This window comes from Peromyscus maniculatus, chromosome 13 (genome assembly GCF_049852395.1).
Source record: "Peromyscus maniculatus bairdii isolate BWxNUB_F1_BW_parent chromosome 13, HU_Pman_BW_mat_3.1, whole genome shotgun sequence".
Taxonomy (NCBI): Eukaryota; Metazoa; Chordata; class Mammalia; order Rodentia; family Cricetidae; genus Peromyscus; species Peromyscus maniculatus.
In genome coordinates this window covers 25,122,050-25,144,927 of record NC_134864.1, presented here as the reverse complement: position 1 = coordinate 25,144,927, position 22,878 = coordinate 25,122,050, and the positions used below count along the sequence as shown (strand labels likewise).

At 42.2% G+C, this 22,878-nt stretch overlaps 1 protein-coding gene across 9 annotated transcripts in view; it reads left to right on the top strand.

Moving 5' to 3' along the window:
- The window catches only part of Ptprm (protein tyrosine phosphatase receptor type M), a 706,714-nt gene that overhangs the window by 311,542 nt on the left and 372,294 nt on the right, over positions 1–22,878 (top strand). For 8 of the 9 annotated variants that reach the window (XM_042259959.2, XM_076549820.1, XM_076549821.1 and 5 more), the window contains exons 6-7: positions 7,021–7,195; positions 12,304–12,597. In XM_042259959.2, coding sequence (XP_042115893.1) covers positions 7,021–7,195; positions 12,304–12,597 — 469 coding nt within the window. Of the gene's footprint in view, positions 1–5,177; positions 5,332–7,020; positions 7,196–12,303; positions 12,598–22,878 lie in introns of those variants that run through there. The other variant, XM_076549822.1, reaches the window with a different exon arrangement.

Here is a 22,878-nt window from a genome sequence, read left to right as displayed (position 1 = left end):
AAATATGTTCTCGTGCCTCCCCATGCAAAATACAGTTAGTAGCACCCAACTCTTTTCTGACATAGTTTTCAATATTCTCTTTTTGAAAACTCTGCACTTATATTTCCTAAAGATATTTCAAGAAATCTTCATCCTATACAGAGATCAATATATTTTATGCCCTGGTGTCTCATAGGCAATTATTTTTTAATTAAGTATTAATTTATTCATTGACTGTTTCATATGCATGTTTACCGTGTTCTTTCTGGGCCTCTTCCTTCCAGTAAAGCCCCACCCAACTTCCACTGTCACGGCTTGTGTATCACTTTATTTTCGTGTCACTCGCTGAGTTTAAGCAGGGCTATTCCCTTGGATATGTGTGTGGAACTTTGGGCGGGAGCATGGGTAACTCAATGGCTCCACCTCTACTTAAACCAAAGGTTCCTGTTGCCCCAACAGTCAGCTGCCAGGAGGAGGAGCCAGACCCCGTGAGCCCCTCCCCAGTCCATGACTGAAGGTTGATGAGTCCAGTTCTGTGTGGCCCTGTGCTGGTCCCTGCAGCCGCTGTGAGTCAGTTCATGAGAGCAATGTCATGTCAAGTCCCAGAGACTGGGTTCCTTTGTTCTCCTCCCCATTGTGGAGTCCCTACATTCTCTGCTCCCTGTTCGGGGATGTTTTTTGAGTCTTAGAGGAATGATGGATGTTCCCTTAAGGGTTGAGCACTCAACAGCCATTTTTAAAAATAATAAAAGTAAGATTAATTTTCTTATTAAAATCCTATCTAGTAAGAAAAATAATTTCATCCTATAAAAGCCACATGATACCACAAAATTAAACAGAAGCATCCTGTTGAATATTTGGATTCTCATAACCAAAGTTCTTGTTATATGTATGTTTTATTCATCAGCTACCTAATAATATATAAAATATGAAAAGGTCTACAGACCTCACAGAATGTTTAAAGAAAGATATAAACCTGTCTGTATGGTTTGGGCCGTCATTTCAGATTTTACTTAAAATAAAACTTGACATTAAAAAAAATCTAAAATATACTAAAGTAATGATGATATTTATCTCTAATTGATAAGAATATATAGTTTTTTTAAGTGTATTTTTTCACACTAGTGGAAATATATGGTATTTGCCTTTTATGACTAATACATTTCACTTAATATAACATCTTTAAGGATTTTCCACATTGTAGCATTGGTCAGAAGATCCTTCCTTTCTAAGGCCAAATGCGATTTATTATGTGTGTGTATTACACCTGGCTCATTCATTTTCCCATTGGTGGAAAGTGAGATTGCTTCCATGTGTTGACCATTGGGGCTGGTGCCGCTTTGACCAGTAACATCCAGTCTCTGAGGTCCTCTTTAGATTCTGCATTTGGACAGTAGGATTGCTAGGTCCTATGATAATTTCACTTTTAGCTCTTTGTAGAATAGTGATGTTTCCATAATAACTCCATCATTCCCTTGACCCATGTGCAAGGGTCCCAGTTTCCAGCATCTGTTCCATGCTTGGTAATTTCCATGTACCTGACAATAAACCATCTTACCTAGTGTGAACTGGTATGACATTATGGTTTTGATTTGCATTTCCCTAATGACGGGTGATGCTGAACATCATTTCCTGTGCCAGTTGGCCCTGTGCATTTCTTCTTTAGAGAAACAGTCTTTTGCCCAATATTTAACTGAAAATTTTTATAGCTGTTAATGAATTGCAGGGTTTCCGCTATATGATTTACAGAAGCTTTTCCCATTACGGGCTGATACTTTACTTTCTCAACAGTTCTTTTTTGTTTGCATACGCACGTGTGCATGGGTATTTGTGTGTGGACATGTGTGTGTGTGTGTGTGTGTGTGTGTGTGTGTGTGTGTGTGTGTAAGCCTGAGATTGACATTAGATGTTTTTCTTGATTGCTCCTCATATTGTCTATCAAGGCAGGGTCTCTCACAGAACCTATAGCCCTCTGTTGGTGTTCCAGCTATCCAGCTTCCTCCAGTGATTCCCTGTTTCTGTGTTCTGGGCACTGGATCACAGGTGGGCTGCCACACCCACCTGGTACCTGTCTGGATCTGTTCTGGGGACCTGAGCTCTAGTTCTAAAGCTTGCACACCAATGGATTTGTTCATCAAGCTGTGTCCTCATCCAAATAGTGATTCTTTATGCACTGAAGTTTATGGTTGTGTTTTTTTTTTTTTTTGGTTTTTCAAGACAGGGTTTCTCTGTGTAGCTTTGCACCTCTCCTGGGACTCACTTGGTAGTCCAGGCTGGCCTCGAACTCACAGAGATCCGCCGGCTCTGCCTCCCGAGTGCTGGGATTAAAGGCGTGTGCCGCCGCCACCACCACCACCACCGCCCGGCTAAGTTTGTGGTTTTGATGCAGCCCTGATTACTTTCTTTTGGTTCCTATGATCTTGGCATCACAGTTCAGAAAACTAGGGCCAGATCTCAGATCATTAAAGTTTTTCCTTGATTGAGGATATTAACTCTTTTTTTTTTTTTTTTTTTTTTGGTTTTTACGAGACAGGGTTTCTCTGTGTAGCTTTGCGCCTTTCCTGGAGCTCACTTGGTAGCCCAGGCTGGCCTCGAACTCACAAAGATCCGCCTGCCTCTGCCTCCCAAGTGCTGGGATTAAAGGCGTGCGCCACCACGCCCGGCTAGGATATTAACTCTTGAGGTTAGGTGTTTGATTTAGACTCTTGTATGTGACAAATCTAAAAATCTAATTCTTTCTTTCTTTCTTTTTTTTTTTTTTAAGCCAGTGGCTCTCCACTTTCTCCACTACCACTGTTGCAAACACCATTCTTTCCAAACTGAGTGGTCTAATAATGCTGATGCATGTCAGTGGGTGATACCTATGAGGGTTCATGTCTGGGCTCTCCAGTCTATTCCACCACTCCATGTCTGCCCTCATGCCAAGCCTACAATGTCTGTTTGATTAATGTTGTTTTCTACAAAGTTTTTGAGGTTGCAAAGGATGTGCCCATCTTTGGACTTCTGTTTTTGGCTTCGGTGATCGCTTTGGATTGAACTCTTTCTTTTGCAAAAGACTCAACATGACCTTAGACGTTTGCTGTGCAGCTCTGGGAAACTAGGGTCACAATGTCTATGCACCATCAAAAGCCACGTGGCATTTCATTACCCCAGTGGTTGCTTTATTATTTTCTTATTGTGACTGTAACAAAATATCAGAAACTCCTGGGCTTCACTGTCTTATACTTCTGGAGATCAGAAGGCCTCAAGTACAGTGACAGCTAGGTTGATTTCTTCTGGAAATCTTAGGGATGACGAGAGGCCTTGCCTTTTTTAGCTTCTTCCTTCATTTCTTGTCTCCAGTCCCTTGTGCCATCTTCAAGATGCATCATCCCCATCCAATCTCTTCACGTCCTCTTCCTCCACATGCGACTTTCCATTTTCCTCCCATGAGGACCCTGTGGTGGCCGTAGGACACCCAGATAATCCAGTGTGACTTCCAGTATCTTAAACGCTTATTTTCATCACAACTGCAAACCTTCTTTTAGCAATTGAATGGAAAACATTCTTACATTCTGGAGACAGGTGCTGTGGGATATCTTTCTGTACGCTGTGAATATGTGTAGCTCCCATTGGTTAATAAAGAGGCTATTTTGGCCTATAGTTAGGCAGGATAAGAGCCAGGTGGGAAATCTAAGAGAGAGACAGGGAGAAGAAGGGCAGCTGGATGGCATCTGCCCTACATTGGTTACCACTTGTAATGAGAGCCTCAATGGTGGGTATATATATAAATTTATTAAGGGGTTCTATGGGGAAAACAGACTTACTGATACAGGATAAGGTATATCCAGTTGCAGAGTCCTTGGAAAGCTGGGCACCGATCACAGACTGCTTCATACTGCCTGATCCAGTCTTCACCACCCAAGAGAGCATGGCCCCTTTCTCCTCCCTTTTAAGTGGTCATATGGGCAGATAAGACACACCGCCTCTATCAGGCCAGATAGCCCAAAGTTATGGGTGGAGTGAATTCCCACTACAGACAGGAATATAGATGCTATCAGAGGCCCCATCCTGCCAACCATATTCCTGATGAGTTGTGTGAGATTGTTAGCTGAGAGGCACCCAGAACCTCTGAAATACCCTTTAGTCAAAAGGAATCACAACAGTGTACTGTACATTGCAAATAGCAAGAGGAAGGCTGCCTATCTGAGTAAGGTGTGTAGTTTGGTTGCCTGTGTGGATCTAGAACAGAAATGATGCTCATTGATTTGGGCTTCCCTGACCCTGTATCATTCCTCATTAATGAGCTGAATTTTTCTGTGTGGTTAAGTATGTGGAGTCTTTGTTTAAAGAAACCTTCCTGAGAGTTCGTGGATACATAGGCCTTGTGTGTCGCTCACACTGTGGAGCTCTGCGTTTTACAGAGTAACACTATGGCATGAAGGAAGAGTGCCTCCCAAGGGCTGCTTCTCCAGCATAAATATTAATGCAGAAGGAGGGGCCTTCCCTTGGCACCCACAGTACAGCCTTGGGCTGTGGTCAGGGATCAGTGTGCCTCTGTTATGAACAGTATTGTGTGACTGTTATTGAAGTGAAAAGTAAATAAATAGAAGTTGTTGTTTTTTTTTTTTTTTTTTTAAAAAAAAAAAAAGCTTATTCTTGTGGGCATATACTTAAGTAAATAAAACAGTGAACAATCCCCTGGTCTTTAGTTGTCAACACTGTTAATAAATAGAACAAATGCACAGTTAGTCTTTCAATAAGGTTTGCTATTTCGCTCATGAACAAAAAGTTAGATTTTCTTTTCTGTATGTAAAATGAAACATTCCAGTTTTAACGGCTGTAAGTATCAGGTCTCTTCTGTTAGCAAAATTTGATGATGAGGTTTTACCAGAGATTAAATGTATGGAATTCAGAGAGGATTGCTTCCTCTTGGATGTATTGTTAATGCTAAATCTTGTTGGATTCTTTTTTTGTTTTTTGTTTTTTTAATAATCTGGTGCAATTGGTTAGATCAAGGTTTTAAACTTAGTAAAACACACAAATTGAGACATATGAGAGTTTATATTTTGATGTGTTACTTTTTAAAGTATAAACAAAACTGCTTTTACAGCCAATGCCAAAAACAATATGGGTGGAACTCTTCTTCCCCACTCCTGACGTTTCCTTCCAAGTAGCAGGAACTCTGTTAATGCAGCACTCCTGACTGCTCTCTCCTTGTCCAAGCGGGAGCTGCCTAGGAGGATGCACAGAGCCTGTAGCTCAGCCCCCGTCTTTGGGGGAGCTGCCTGCTCTGGGAACACTGTTCCTCCATCCTGTGTGTTTTACAGCAGCATCTAACATGTGGGGGCCCTGTGGTTTTCTAGTGACTGGGTGAGTGAGTCTGTTTCCTTCTGTGCTTCAGTATCCGCAAGCCCATGGCTTCTGCACACTGTTGTCGCCGGTGTGTCAGAAACAAAGGTGGGGTTTTGACATGCTGCCAGCTTTTGTTTTCCCTAGAGGTCACTGCTCATTTTGTCAAAGCTCGGATGGGGATGTGCGATGCCAATCATTCTGTCAGTGTCCTTGCATGTCTCACGGTAGCCCTGAGAGTGAATTGAATCCTCTCTTTTTGGGTAAGGAACGTGGAGCCCTGCAAAGGTGCATCACTTTTAATGATGACATTTTGATCAGCACCTAAGTTAGGCTTAACCCTAAAACTCACATTTGCTTAAGACTGACTGTCCCAAAGTATCATAGAGAAATGCTGTTTTGTTTGTTTATTTGTATGGTATAAGTCACTGAACCACACAGATGGACTTCATTGTTGTGTAGCCTTGTATTTCTATAAATGAAAACATTTTAATATTGAAAACACTTTAATATAACCTCCACATCCAACTTCCTCTTGTTATTGTCACATTGGCCAGTCTTTCCAACGATCTCGGGCTTCCCTTACTGTTTTGTGTGACACGAAAGGTCTTCCCTCAATTATCCTTTGTCTGGTTATTTTCTGATTTAGTCTCCATACTCCTATCACTCGCTCCAGTCCACAGGATCTGCAGCCAATCCCCTTGGTGACTTCTGCCAGCCACCAGGTCTTTCCCTTCACCTCTCAGGCCATCATTGGTGGATGTGTACCTGTGGTCCAGCATTTCCACCCTGGCTGTATGACTCAGTAATCTTGGCATCTTGGCATCTTGGCACCCCAAGCATGGCTTCTGGATGAATAATGGACATTGGCATCGTATATAACCCTTGATCTTGGTCTCTTGTTTTCTACTAATGTTGAATAGAGAAGACAGCCAGCTTCCCAGGACTTATTAAATATACAAAACTGAATCTGCTCATGTCCTTTTTTGCTTTCATCTCTTACAATGGTTGGATTTCTAAGAGTGTATAAATAAAAGGTTGACTTGATGTATAAGAATAATTAAAAAAACAAAACAAAACACTTCCCCACACTAGAAGCAGCTTCATGGACATAAAGAACATACAGAAAGACTTCTCCCTCGATATATTTCAGAAGCAGATATTTATCAAGCATCCACTTGCGTGGCTTTTGTGTCCATGGGAAAAACATCATAAAACTTGGGTTAGTTCTCTGGGTCCATCACTGAGGATGGTGATGAAACCTGATGTAGATTTTAATGCTATTCTTGGTAATTGTTTGGTTGCTTATAGAGAGATTGGGTTAGTAATAGGATGGTTGGTGACTTAATTTTGTTATCTAATGAAGAATAAGAATATAGGATAAGGTGTTATGAAGAATCAAATATTTGTAGAAAACAAAGTTTTAAAAAAGGTTTTGAGCATTTTTCTCTACCGCTCAGTTCATTTAACTTAATATATTTAAAAGGTTCAAGCAACAAATTTCTACACACTTAATTTTGGAGCCCTTGATATTCGTTTTGTTGATGGGGCAGAACTGCTGTCTCTTACAGAACATCTGCCCATGGGGATAAACACATGAGCCAAAATTTGCATGAACATGACATTGATAATTGCCATCAGGTGTCTGACTGTCCTGATAATAACCACTGATAATGCTTCTCTCTGTCCTTTCCACCCTCCATGACACAGGGCATTGATGTCCGAGATGCTCCTTTGAAGGAAATAAAAGTGACTAGTTCCAGAAGATTCATAGCCTCATTTAATGTTGTCAACACGACCAAGAGAGATGCTGGGAAGTACCGCTGCATGATTCGCACAGAAGGCGGTGTTGGGGTATCAAACTACGCAGAATTGGTAGTTAAAGGTATTTAATGCATTTCCATGCCCTCAAATAGTCTATTAAAATAGACATGCTCATATAGTTGTTTGTTCATGATTTGTTTATGCTCAAACTTATCCTGTCTGGTTCTGAATAGTAGTTTGGTAATAGGCTGCATTGATGGATTGCATTTTAAGTACAAATTTTGCATGTGAGCAGTGTTTTTGAAAAATATATGTGATTGATGTTGGTTTAGGAGCACACAGAGCTGTGGCTATGTTCTCAGCCAGGATTTCTGCCGGTTCTGTGGATACAGATTACAACCTATAAATTTTTTTAAGGGATAAAATTTTTTTTCTGATAGAAAATCACTTAAAATGCAAATATTCACCAGGCAGGATGTTTACGATAGCAAGATGGTTAATAAAATGAAGCAGTGTCTGTATAAAAAGGCCCTGCTATATCATGGAAGCTTATTGATAACACTGTCTTAGCATTCATAATGTCCCGGTTAGGCTCTATTACTACATTCTGTGTGACTGGAAAATTGAGTCATTATATTCAAGAAGGTGGCAGATGAGAGGTAAAAAATGGAAGGGAAATAATTTTCCTTGAGCTCATTTAATGCATTTTTTGTGGGCAGAGGAGTTTATCCCATCAAGCTACTAATGCGATTTTTGGTGCCAGATAGAATAATTTGAACTTGCATGTGCACCATGCTGGCATTTTAGACAACTCTGACAGGCCATCCCTGTTTTACTCCAGGGAGACAAATAATATCTCATATTTTATTTATTTTATTTTTCAGTATTTTGGTGGGAGGGTTGAAACATCAGATTCACATGTTATACCACCGAGCCCCTTCTTCAAGCCTGTGCCTTATAGTTACATGTTTGTTTTACATTCCTTGAGTATAGATTACGAACATGGTTACATCAAGGTGGACTGTTCCTATTAGCAGAATATTTGTCTTTACAGCCGCTTTCAAAGAATACAATAAGCTAAGAAGAGGCCATGGATGTGCCACCTCTTTTCATCTATTGCCTTGAATGTAAAATAGGTAGAATAATGTTACCTAATGTTAGGACCAATGGGAAGTTCAATGACAGAATGCACATATGTGTGCAAAGGAAGCTGATGGTGGGTGTCAGACTCCGATGGGAAAGAGGATGTGGAACAGGAACACCTGTTGCCGGCGCTAGTATCCATAATTTTCATGTGGGACTCCACTGCAGGACCACCCTTCTAGATTTTAAAACTTTACATGCCTAGTCATTTATTTAACCCTTCAACCTGCCGTATCCCAGTTGAACCAGAGTGGCTAGACATAGCCTTCATCATAAGAACTATAAGGGCTTGAGAAGTCTACTCCTGTCTGGTGGAGTTCCTGCCTCCCGTTGCTTGGCTTAGGAGACATAATACCGGCCTATCAGTGATTCTGCCTTGATGGTCACTCACCATAGCACTGATAGATGTGTAGCAGAAGGGAGAACACACTAAATATTTACTTGAATCATTTATTTTGCCACATTGCGTTTTTTTATGTGCAGTAACATTTGAATTAAGCTGCCTGGATGAAATTTTGAGTTCAAACTTAAGATTCATAACAGAACTAAAATTCATCAGCATTCCACAGATCCTACTATGTTGAGGGCTCTCTAGAGAGTCAAGGAATCATAGTGTGGAAATTAGACTTCTCAGTGTGAATGAAATGGCCTGGGTGCTCCCAACCGAGGTCTCCTCTTCCTCCTCCTCCTCCCTCCTCCTCCTTCTTCCTCCTTCCTCCTCCTCCTTCCTTCTTCCTCCTTCCTCCTCCTTCTTCTTCCTCCCTCCCTCCTTCCTCCTCCTCCCCTGCCTCTCTCTGTTCCCTGTACTCTTCATTTTTCTGTTACTATTTAACGCCCATCTTGGTACACTTCTCTGAGATGACCTCCCCTTGTCTGGGTTAGAGTCGCTGCCCTGGAGTCATCCAGGGCCCACGTGATGAAGGTAGCTGCTTTGTTATTCCCATCCATTGCAAATGTGGCACTTTCTTTAAAAAAAAAAAAAAAATCGCCTCTTTGGGAAAGTTAACTTGTTGGGAGTTAGAAGTAACAGGGAATATTCTAGTCTGCCAGAAAAGGCATAGATGGAAGGAAGGAAGGAGTTCTCATTCTGCTTTTGCAGCACTTGGGGTTCCCTGTCTGATTGACAAGCTGTGCTGCCCCTGTTTATCACCACTGCACTGTGCCAAAGCTGTCAACAGCTGCTGTGTGGGGCTCTGGCGTAAGATTTGTCTCCTTCTCGGTTTATGTGTCTATAACCACATTTACTGATAACCATGGAGACTTCAGTTGCCCAGGCTAGATTTGAACCTGCAATTGGCCCATTTCTGCCTCTCTAGCAACCCACAGTACAGACCTTTGCCACCAGGTCAGGCACAAAAATCAGGGATAATATACTGGATTCTACTACTTCAATGATGTTACTTTTTTGAAAAAAAAAAGTTAATTTAAAACACATAGTAATAATTTCAGACAACTTACATGTAACTGGATACCCTATAATCTTTGGGCTGCTAATGTTTAACAGACGGGGAAACCAAAGTCTAAAGACTATGAATCCCCTTAAGAGGACATTAAGGTGCTGGTGGGGGATCAATTCCTTATGTGAAGCCCAGGTCCTTTCACCATGGCTGTGTGCACATGGGGTACCATGGCTTTAGAAAACATTTCGTGTGATATACACAATGTCTTGAATTTATGTGAAATATATATTTTACATATATATGAATTGTATATGTATGTTACATATAATTAAATATGATACTGACATCTGTACATCAGTCATTCTCAGGTGCAGTACTTAAAGTTATGTAGTGTGTTTATAGCCACAAGTTCTCATTCCTGGTTTGATTTAGACTTCATTTTTGTGGGATCTCTTTATGTTTATTGTGAAATATTTTAGTCTGGTCTAGCGGCAAAGGCCTGTATTCCGGTTATTCTGGAGGCTAATGGCAGTGGATCACAAGGTCAAGGCCTGTCTGGGTGACTTAGCAAGACACTGTCTCAAAATAAAAATTAAATATTTTAGTATATTTACATCACATTTGTAGCCCCTTATCTAAAATTCGCTCAAAATATGAGGTCTTGGTGGGACTTATTCTAATGAGCTATCTTATAGTCAATGTGACTTTATCACATTTGGGATATAGAAAAGAGCCAAGACATTCTTTCTCCACAGAAAGCAAAGAACTGATGTTGGTTTCTTGCCAGGGGAGTGGTGTCTAAGGATTGGCCTGCTGTGACCTCACTTACACACCCGCGATGATACTAGCTTTCCTATGGTCTTGTTCAGCAGGAAGCAAGGCTGCTGCCATCCATTGGTCGTGCCTGCCCTCTGAGAGGTTAGGGAAAGCTGTAGCAAGCAAGTCAGTATATTCCCCTATTTCAGTAGTAAGGACAAGGACATAAGAAGACAAACACCAAAAAAGTACAACCTACCATGTAGAAAACACTAGCGTTTATGTTTTTCTTGGATGATAGCTCTTTTCAGTACAAAATATGTGATTTTTTTTTTGTATGATCTCATCCATCATGTGGGGTACCACTTAGAGAGTCAATGGCATGCAGAATTCCTTCATTTGGTTCCTGGGGGGTCATTCAACTGGCATCTAATTAATAAGGTGGGAGGTACTTTACAGGTAAAATGGCCGGTTTCCACATTCTTAGACAATAATGAGAAAAAGAATCAGCTTCCATGCAAGAGACTTCAGTTATAGGGAGTGTTTGCTATTGATTTCTTTGATATTTATCAAGCTGGGTGTAGTGTTTTCCTTGATTCTGAGCATCCTTTGCTACACGGCTTTAGTAGATAAAACTCATACCGGGAGCAACCTTGTGAATAACAGGCATCAACTTTATAATCTGAATGTTCAGTTCTCTGCCACTTAGCTGAGCCCATTGTGACATCCTTGAGGAAAATGAGTCACCTCAGAAATGGATTTTGGAAGAAATAAACTTCTTGCTTTTAAAAGGATGGCAGATATAAACATGAGGGAATGTGGCTTTGAATTCCCTAAGTAGCCAAGGCTAGTCTTGACCCCTGCTCCTTCTACATCCATGAATCCCACATGCTGGGGTAACAGGCAATATGCCAACTCAATTTAATGATGTAGAAACCCCCAATGCCTTTGATGATGTTGCAAGGAATCTCAACAAGAAGGCTGACAATGGGATATATCCTGCTGTTAAATACTGCTTCTCAAGAGAGCTTCAGTTGTGATTTTAGTTGAAAAGAAAAAAAAATGTTTGTTGTAAATGTGCTTATGTATTGTGTCTTAAGACCGATTATGGGCATACTCACTTGAACAAGTTAGGTGGGTTGCTTTGTTGTTTTTAGATAGTAACTCATGTAGTCCAGGCTAGCCTCACACTCACTGTATAGTCTTTGAAGATTACGTTGTACTTCTGATGCTCTTACCTCTGGCTCCAGAGTGTTGAAATTACAGGGATGCTCCACTACAGCCACTTCGAAGTGCTGGGGTCAAACCTCGAGCCTCTTGCATGTTAGGTAGGCTTTCTCCCGACTGACCCACAACCATACCTTGTTCTTGTTCTTTCTCCCCCAAGACAGGGTCTTGTTTTGCCTTGGTTGGTTTTGAACTTTCAAGTTCAAGTGAGCCTCCAGTCTCTTTCCCAAGTAGCTGAGAATACAGGTGCTGAGCTCAAGTTAGCTTTGTTCTTTTTATTTTTTTAGATTTATTTATTATATGTGTGTCAGTGGTTTTCTTGCATGTGTATATGGGCACCACAGAAGATCAGAAGGCATTAGATCCCCAGATCTCCTGGATCTGGTATTATAGATGGTTGTGAGCCTCCATGTGTATACTTGTATACATGTGTATACAAATCCACATCCTCTGTAAGATTAACAAGTGCTCTTAACCACTGAGCCATCTCTCTAGCCCCCTCATTCCTTTTTGAAAGGTAAGGTTTGAACCTCGTTTAAGTCATTACCATTGTACAAACACTAATTAAACAGCACAAAGTCCCTCTCATCAGTTCAATACTTAATTTTTAATATCTTCTACTCTGTCACCATGGATGCGTGTTTAGCTCTTCATCAGCTGAATACAAAAACACCTGAAAGGTAACTCTCTGGTTTGTCTGCAGAACCACCTGTTCCCATTGCTCCGCCGCAGCTTGCCTCTGTTGGAGCAACCTATCTGTGGATACAGCTCAACGCCAACTCCATCAATGGGGATGGGCCCATTGTGGCCCGTGAGGTCGAGTACTGCACAGCCAGTGGGAGCTGGAATGATCGGCAGCCAGTGGATTCCACGAGTTACAAAATTGGGCACCTTGACCCAGACACGGAATATGAGATCAGTGTGCTTCTCACCAGACCAGGGGAAGGAGGCACTGGATCTCCTGGGCCAGCTCTGAGAACAAGAACCAAGTGTGCCGGTGAGTACCAGGAGACATTCAACTGATGGTCATGGTCTCCCTTGGTGTTGGTGTCAGTATTGGATCCCACAGTTGAATCACACTCTTCCTACAGCTCTGCCTGCATCCCATGTGAGGATAAAAATACTCCTTACGATGAATCATAAGTTACCACTGAACTATAGGGCCCATGACCTCAAGACCGTCTCTCTTTCAACCTGTCTCTAACTCCTTTTCCTGTTCTTAATTTACATTTTGCTTTGGGTATCACATAATTGATACTGGAATGGTCCCTAAGGCTCATGGAGGCTACTTCAATGATGTCTGCTAATGGGTCAGACACTTCTTCCAGCCCCTCTGTTTTATGTTTGTATCTAATGTCCTCATCACCAAAGGGCAGTGCTGTGGAATGAGATTCTCTCCTAGAGCTTGAAAGCTGTTTTTATGGATGGGTACGTGAGGCATGGTGGCTGGCCAGTAACCAGGAACCTCTTTATAACATGAAAAGTTACTGTGGACTGTGTGCAGCCTCTAGGCTCTTGGATTACAAAGAGTTAGTTGTGCCCAAGTTATTCTGCAAGTTACAGAGAATAAGGCTGATTTTATGGAAATCAGAAGGATCCCTTACAAGTCAAGAGTTGTTTCTGAGTGGTGACTGTCTGGGAGGAAGGAAAATGCTTATGGGGATCCCACAGAGCTCTTTCACAGTGGACACGAAGCCTTGTATTGAATTGTGTGCTGAGAGGAGGAGAGCCCACGGATACACTTACCTAGTGCTTTAGACAGCCTCAGGTAAGAGGACAGTATGGATGCTTCATTTCTCTCCTGAGTTTTCAAAGGCCAGTGGGCGCTTTCACGGATTCCACAGTCATAGATTCAGTGAGCCTTGGATCTCAAGTATTCAAATAGAAATTATATCTATGGTAAATGAGATCAAACATTTTCTGCTCAACCATCCCTCAACAATGGAATCTAGCTCTAATTGCATAGTATTTACATTCCATTAGATATCGTACGTGGTGGAAAGGGTTATCAAATGCTCTGACAATCATCTCAGGATTTCCTTCTCTTTGGGGTCATAGAGGCAGTGACCCCACAAAAGCCCAGTAAGGACTATATGCCATCTGACTATCTGCTCATAGTAGAGGTTAATGTGTGTGTTTGTGTATGTGTATAGTTGTATTTGTATAGTTGTGTATGTACAGAGTTGTGTATGTATAGTTATGTGTACACAGTTGTGTTTAAGTGCAGTTGTGTATGTATAGTTGTGTGTATGAAGTTGTGTGTGTGTACAGTTGTATGTGTATACAATTGTGTGTGTATACAGTGATATATACAGTTGTATGTGTATACAATTGTGTGTGTATACAGTGCTATGTACGGGTTGTATGTGTACACAGTTGTATGTGTGTACGGTTGTGTATATATGCAATTGTATGTGTGTTTGTATTTACACAGTTGTTTGTATGTTTGTGTGGACACAGGTGTGTATATGTAGTTTGTGTATGCAGATGTATGTGTGTGTACATGTGGAATCTATCTAGGATATCCTTCCTCAGAAATCTTCCATCTTGAGTTTTGAGTCGGTATCTCTCACTGGGACCTGGATCTCGCCAGTTAGGCTAGGCTGGCTGGCCAGTGAGCCACAGATATTCTCCATCTCTGTCTCCCTATCTCTGGGATTACAAGTACCCTTTTATCATCCCTGTTTTTAAGTGGGTGTGGGGACCGAACCTGGGTCATCATGCTTGTGTAACAAGCATTTTACCAATGGAGCTGTCCCCTCAGTCCCATGAAATCAGTGAACTTTAACAGTTGGATAACACTAACCATATTATGGCAGGACTCACAGGAATTTTTTCTTTAAGAATTCATAGTGGCGCAGGCTTTTAATCCCAGCACTCAGGAGGGAGGCGGAGGTAGTAAGCACATACATCTCTGTGAGTTTGAGAGCAGCCTCTTGAACATAGTAAATTCCAGACAGACAGGGCTACATGGTGAGACTCTGTCTCGAAAAAGAAAGGCGATTTGTATTAGGGAAGAGAAGAGGTTCATTTCTCTGCCTAGGATTTCATCTGTTGGCTCAGTTATGGGCCCACTGTAATGGGTTCTGCTTCTGAGTAGTCTGTACAACTCCTGTTCCCACCCGACTCCTTCCAGCCTCTGTGCTGAAATAGGAACCGTTGGTCCAGACAAGTGCCACCGTAGGCTCGGCCACTGGATCTAGAAGTTTCCTAATTCTTTCTCAACTTCTCTCTCCTTGTCTACACCTTACCATCCCAGTCACTTACTCTAGTGAAGGATTTTATTTTTGTGAAATGTTCATCATATCACATGCTCTCATTGAAAGATTAGCTTTGCACAGCATTGTCAATAGCAGTACAAGTGATATTTTAATAATTCACAGAAGTGGTGACATGCTTTCACACTTCTATAATTTTTATTAATTTTAATGTTTTTAATTGAAGTGTAATTTTATCACACGCATCTCTTTCTTTCCTCCAACCTCTCCCTCCAACTTCTCCCAGGCCCCCCCATTCTTAAGTTAGAGTCTTTTTGTCTTTTGTATGTGATGCACTAATATGTGTGTGTGTGTGTGTGTGTGTGTGTGTGTATCTATTTTTGTATGTATATAGTTTATATTTGTAACACTTGCTAGGTCCATTTCTGGTGTATATGTGTATATGATTTCATGGCTGACCGCTCTACACTGGGAAACCAGTCTGGATCTTACTCTTGAGAGAAGCTAACTTTCCCTTTCCCAACAGTCATTCGTTTCTTGTGGTTCTTTTCCTAGGGCTGAAATGCCATGAAAATTGCTCCCCTCCATATTAGCATGTCAGTTGCTGCTGCAGTTGTCCCAGTCTGGTTTATGTGGTCATGTCTAGGAGAGACTGATTAAAACCAGACTACCTGGCATTCTGGATCTTAACAATTCTTCCACCCTCTCTTCCAGAATGTTCCCTCAGTATAGATTCAGTTTCTGTAAAATAGGTGTATCCATGGAGGACTGGGCTCCCCACCAATCCATTGATCTCTGCATTATATCCAGAGTTGTATGAGTGTGTGGTTTTTTTTTTTGTGATGTTCTCCATTTACTGTGAAGAGGGGATTCTTTGATGGGAGGTGGTGGCTACTTTTATCTGTGGATATAAGGATAAGATTTAGAATGTGGTAGGGAATTGTGCTGGTCTAGCAAAGTGGTGGTAGTGGATTCTTCTCTAAAGTCCATGCTCAGTAGACCCAGAAGCTGGCTAGGTCTCTAGTACCAGGCATGGTTTTCCTCCTGCTGAACGGGCCCTTTAGACAGCTGTCGCTTGCCACTGACTTCTGGGTGCCAAGCCTTGGCACCTGCATAGCTATCTTTCCATGCTGGTGATTGTTATGGCTCCCAGGTGTTGCACGTGGTAGACCTGTTTAATTGTTTCCCTCTCTTGGCACCTTGCATAGTATTTTCTGAAACCATAAAAGCTAGACCACAGGAAAGGGGCCTTGGGGTCACATCCAGCTGGAGCACCCAATTCATGTGTCCTAAATCTGTGGGTCTTTGCAATTCCCTGAGAGGCAAACAAAGACTACACTGATAATCTGTAGTATTTGGGGAGTTACTACGACTACTATGACCAGCCATTCAAAACTAGAAAATGGAAAGCCATCATGTGTTCATGGATCAGTGGAATTAATATTAGGAAAATGACCATCTCACCAAACGCCATTTACAGATTGAATGCACTCCTAATCAAAATACCTACAACATTCTTTACAGAAATAGAAAAAAAATCCTAAAGTTCTTATGGAAGCAGAAAAGGTCCTGTATAGCCAAAGCAACCTTGAGCAAAAAATAATACTGGAGGGGTTGTTTTTCCAGACTTCAAGAAATATTATAGAACTCTAATAATAAGGTCAGTATGGTACCAGCACAAAAAGAGACATATAGATCAATGGAATACAACAGAAGACTGTAGTGGGTAGCCATTCCAGCTTGGATCTGGAAGTTCCTACCCCCATTGAGACTCTGGCAACTGTCACGCCTACAAGGCGGGGCCAGGGGAAGCGCCTGGCGACCTGAGAGCTGGATGGGCCAGCGCTCTCTCGGTGCGCTCTCTGTGCCAGGACGCTGAACGGTGGAGGTGGATTGTGCAGAGCTCCAGAGAACACCGATGGACTGCGATACACCTTTCCCAGACCCTGAGACCTACCTATCAGTTAATTTGTGAGTTACGCCATTAAATAAATATCCTTTTAACTACGTGGAGTGGCCAAAGTAATTTCACCAATAGAAGACCCACACATAGGTGCTCATAACCATCTGATAGTTGACGAAGACAAAAACCACTGGAGGGAAGACAGGATCTTCAACAAACAGAGCTAGGGAAACTGGATATCTACCCGCAGAAGCGTGAAGTTAGATCCATATCTATCATCCTCCACAAAAATTAGATTCAGTTAGATCAAAGACTTCGATTTGAAACCTGAAACACCAAATGTGCTAGAGAAAAATCATCTTGTAGGCAGTGCCCTACAAGATATAGGTGTAAGAAGGGGCTTTGTGAACAGGACTCTACTGACCAAGGAATTAAGGCCAACAATGAACAATTGAGACCTAGTATAACTAAAAAGCTTCTGTACAGCTAGGAAAACAATCAGTTGGATGAAGAAGAAACCTACAGAATGGGAGATAATCCTTGCCAGCTACATAACTGACAGGGGATTAATATCTTGAATAAAAAAAAAACCTCAAAAAACAAAGAGTAAAGGAAACAAATAACTCAATTTTTTAAAAATGAACTGGCAGTTATCCAGAGAAGAAAGAGAAATGGCTAAGAAATACAACGTCACCCTTACCCATCAGAGAAGAGCAAATTAAAGCAACATTAAGATTTCCCTCCACCCCAACCAGCATGGCTCGGACCACAAGACAACAGACAACAGATGGATGGGGCGGGGGGAGCAACCCTTCCTCACTGTTCATTCATTCACTAGAGAGAATTGGTGCAGCCACTGTGGAAACCAGTGTGGAGAATCCTCTAAATGTCAGAAGGAAAACTGTCACAGACCGCGCTATACCACTCCGTGGCATGTGCACAAATGACATCACACATGACGCTGCTATATACCACTCCAAAGTATATATAGTGCCCAAAGGACTCAACATCATACATGACCCTGATATACCAGTCCTTGGCATGTGCCCAAAAAACTCGACATCACACATGACTTGGCTATACCACTCCTTGGCATGTGCCCAAAGGACTGAACATCTTACTCCACGGACACATGCCCAGTCATGTTCATTGATGCTCTATGCACAACAGCTAGGAAATGGGAGCAGTCTAAATGTCCCCCAACAGATGAACAGATGATGAACATGTGGTTCATATATACAATGGAATACTATTCAGCTGTAAGGAAAAAATGAAATTTTCTTGTAAATGGATGAAACTAGAACTGATCATATTGAGTGAGGTAATCCAGACCAAGAAAGGTGAACGCCAGCCATGTATTTTCTCATCTGCAGTCCCTAGCTCTAAATCCTCAAATGTAAGTAAATACCGTGGAGTAACTACAGAAACCAGAAGAGTATAAAGGAACCATGGGAAAGGGAGGCTTTGAAGAGATTAGCAGGATACAGGTAATATGAAGTAGGAAATAGGACACCAGGGCATCTAACTGGGCGGAGGGGAGGTAGAAAGATACGTTAGGAGAAGGAAGGGCAGAAAACAGGACAGTGTTAGACCTCAAGGAATCATACTATTTTATATTTGCTGATACCAGTTTTCAAAATCAGGCTTGCTTTCAGAGCTGTTACTTGTTTGACGTGTGTCTTCTAAAGTATCCAGAGCAGAACCCCTGTTCCTCATGTGGGATTGCAGAATCCCTCATAAGACTCTGTCCACCTCCAAGTGTGCTCCGTAAGAAATAACTTCAGCATTATTTTAAGCAGATCTGTTTGGGGCACACAACATATTATCTCCCTCTCCTTAAGGTGGGAGAGTGCACCTGATCTGCCTCATTCCCATCACAGCCCCACCCACATAGCATTCCAGGTCTCATTTTTTTTCCCCTCTTGGTGTTGTACCAGAGTATTTCATCTATTGACACATCTCTGCATGTGTTTATCTTGATTGTAACGCATGCATATTTTTTCAGGAAGCCTTTTGACAGCTCTGCAGGGTGTGTAAATGTATAGCTTTCAAAGAGACAGGGCCTCTTTTACAATAGATTGGCAGTCCCTTTGCATAGTTGAAAACCCGTTTTCAACTGGTATTTGCATGCTAGCACAGGTCCCTAAAAGAATTCATCCTCAGCTGAGCGGGAAGATTCCAATAACAAGCAACCTCATCCGCCCTGCTTGTTCCTGCAAGGGAAGCTCTGCCCCGTGTGTGTGTTCCCCGTGCATCATGCACTGGCAGAGAATGTTTCTGAAAAGGCTGCAATTGAGTGAGTTGACCTTAGAAAATATAGGGAAGTATGTTAGGTGAGAGAGTTGAAGTTAGAAATAAGAGAGGAGGCATGCTAGGTGGGGGAAGAAATTGAAGTGTCACGAGACTCCTTGCTGCAAGACGAAAGACAGCTCACCCATTCTTGACCTGGGGCTTTTGAGCAAATGTGCAATTTAGACCGGCGAAGGCTGTAGGTAATCTGTGTGGTGTTGTGGAAAGAGACAGAGGAGGGGGAAAAGGCAGGTGCCGCAATTACAGACTGAAAGCTAGATATTGGCCCACGGTAGCATCCGCATGGCTTGTGAGCACTTAACGGCATTTATAAAGAGTCACAGACCTTCTAAAACCATGGACCCCTCAGCCTGCCCCAGCAGTGTCTGGAAATGCCTGGGAACAGCTTGGGGATGGAACTGACAATGTGAGGAATGGAAGGCATGGAAGGACATTTCATGTAGAATCTGAGCAAGGTAGAACAGAAGCTTATATGAAGAGGCTCCTCGGATGTGGTGGAGGTGAATGTGAGCCTTTAGTACCATCTACGCCATCTGAGTGAATCATCCTGTAGAGCAGTGGTTCTCAGCCTTCCTAATGCTGCAACCCTTTAATACAGTTCCTCATTCGTGGTGACCCTCAACCATGAAATTATTTTCGATGTTACTTCATAACTGTAATTTTGCTACTGTGGTGAATCATAAAGTAAATATCTGAGTTTTCCAATGGTCTTAGGTGACCCCTGTGAAAGGGTCATTTGACCCCTAAAGGGGCCGTGATCCAAGACTGAGAACCACCGTTGAAAAGCTTTGACTTCCTCAAGAAAAAACAAACAAACAACAAAAAAATTATAATCTCAGGTTGTACTATGAAAACAAAACACTGATATTGCAGGAGGTGACAGCATTTTATACAGTGTGGGTTGGGCTCCCAATAATTAATGCCTTTGTTTCTGGACTCTGCATTTTCAAAATCACAGCCCAAAGGCACTAATGCCCAGGGGAGACCAGCCAAGATCCCATAGGTTACATACGCAACCTTGCTTGATTGTGAAGAAAGGATAACAAGACAAGGTACCTTACACAGTAGGCTGGGACTATGTCACAGGGGATTTCTGGGGGCTGATTTGTTTAGCTAGAACCTGGTCTTGTAGAATGTGATTTGGATGTTGAAAAATGACAGATCTGGCCTGACCTTGAAGATTTCACCAAACTGAAGATTCTGTGATTCATCTGTTCCTCACTCACTCTCTGTCTCAGAAATGATCCGTCATCTGTTTCCATCCTGAAGATCTTCCAATTTCATTTTGACTTTATCCTTGCCCAAGACCTCCATAATCATTCTTGTCAAGCTCTGAACACTGGTGAAGCTCTGTAGTGACCTGTCCCTAAAGCTCAAGGTGGGGGTGGCACGGTTACATTTTAGTATGACCACAGGGATAGCATTTGAAGGCTGTCTCTTCCTCTGGGATTCACTACCCGAATTTTGCATGAGCACGACACTCTGTGGGTGAATCCACAATCCGAGTGGACACCACGGCCAGCGTCATTAGTTGTCATCTGCCCGTGTCTGAGCTGACTGTGCTGCAGCTGGACCTGTAGTCAGAGGAAAGCCACGGTACTCTGTGCAGCTACAAAACAGATGACCATGGTACAGATCCTACAGCCTCACTGCCAAGCCATTGTGTTCCGATGCAGAGCAGCTGCCTAGAACAGGGCTGTAACTATAGCAACCAGTCAATCAACATGTACCACCATTGGTTTCAACCATTTAACTCTTCTGTGTGTGACACTGGACACTGAGCCCGCTTGTTCGTGTTTGTCACTGTGCTCTACAGCCTGCTCTGTTTCATCTTTCCACCCTGACACACAGTTTTATTAAGTTGCCCAGACTGGCCTTGAGCTTTCCATCTTCCTGCTTCAGCTTCCTTGGAAGCTGGGTGTACAGGCTTGCACCACCAGGCCAGGCCTTAACTTTCTCACTCAAAAGAATTTGAGGTTGAGGACCTGATTTTGTTACCCAAGATCTTTTAGAAATGTTTTTACTTGCTTGAAATGTCTAAAACCTGAGAACTATTGTTTGACATCAGGGGCCCACAGGGTGGCCTAGGCTGTCTCTGTCGTCATGGAAGGCACTTGTTTTAGCCAAGCTCTGTGTTTCAGTGTCTGTGATGCACTGGGCTCTGTCCTGTCATGCCATGGTGACACCCATCAGACTGTGTTTAGCTTGAACCCCACTTTCTGCTTACCGTCCTCCTCCTGGCTCATGGGTACATTGTCATCACTGGGTCAGATTTCTGCAGAGATCATGTGGAGCATTGGATTCTTTTATATTTCTGGTAGTTACTTCCAAGTGCAGGCACAGGCTCTCTGTGTAAGCATGTCTAGTCACCCAGTTCCTTGGCTCCCGCCCACTTTATCATTTATGAACAGGGACACCAGTTCCCTGCCCATAGCATCCGAAGTATGTCTGAAGATCAGGTTCTGCCCTTAACTGTGAGATTCTTTAAGAACAATAAAGTGTCCTACCTATATGAGTTATATTTTCAAAGACAAACAGATGCCAGCTTCGTGGTCATTTTACACACCCAGTGATTTCCCAGCTCTGTAGTTCAGCCATAGTTGGATAACTTCAGAGAATTAAAATTACTTTAGCATCCAGTTAAACAAAATGAAATTTAGTTTGTGATTTCTGCTAGAGCATATTATATTCCTAGCATTTGGAGCATCCCTTTTGCCCTAGGCCATTTAGTAATAGGTAATTAAAACAGTAAATTGGGTGACATTGTTAGATCTGTTTTCACAGTAGGCTTTGTGGGTGTTTTATTGGGGGACATCACTTTTCATGTATCCTGGTTATTGGCCAACTGTGGTTAAGTGACTTGCTAATAACTCACCCCAGAAGTTAAGGAAGGATGATCATTAACAAAGGAATAATTATAATTGGTGAGATGGAAGAAAGCTGAACTCAAGTGTCCTTAGGATTAATATAATTGTACATATTTGAAGAAAACCAAATAATTATAACTTTAAAAAGTACCCTTATTCCTTTATGTGCCAGGCATTGTGCCCAGCACAGAGGGTAGAGATTTTGGATTTTATGTTTATATATTTGGGATACTGGAGGAATGGTGTAAACACATGCACGTTCAAATTCGTATGTAGTCAAAACACAACGTCAGGTAGTGATAAATAGTGTAAAGACAGGGGGAGGGGGCTGCTTTTCTTCTTCATGGCAGTCAAATACACAAAACACAACACTTGTCACCTTCACTGGGTCTAATGTCCACTTCGGTGGTGTTGAATCTGCTACTCAACCAGTCACAAGGACAATTTCATCTCATGCTGCACTCGCTCACAGAACATCCACACTGGCCCTGAACAGCTGCTGCAGCCCACCATTTCTCTCTGAACTCACCAGTCTATATACGCTCGTGCAAGTGGAGTCCGGAGGGATTTGTCCCTTCGTAAGTGACTTGTCTACTTAGCACAGTTCCTAGCTGTAACCACCTCGTCACATGGGTTGGTTGTGCCTTTCAGGTCCTCTGACCATCATGATTTTAACTCTCCACTCCCCCCACTTGGGATTTTTTTTTATGAACTATTCTGAATTGTTAAGCACCAACTTTGGCTTTTAATTGATAATTCTTCATTTGAAAGTACACCTTCATGACTTAGATGAATTTCAGGGAGTCAAGCACAAAGTGCTGTTTGAATGAAGTTGAAACATAAGCAAGAGGACTGGAGTGCTGTGCTAACATGTGCGATGTCCCTACAGCCTCCATCTTCGTGGAGAGTTTAGAGGGATGTATACAAGAGGAGAGCGTTTGTTTTATAAACCTGGTGTTTTATACTAATAAGCGGAGTGT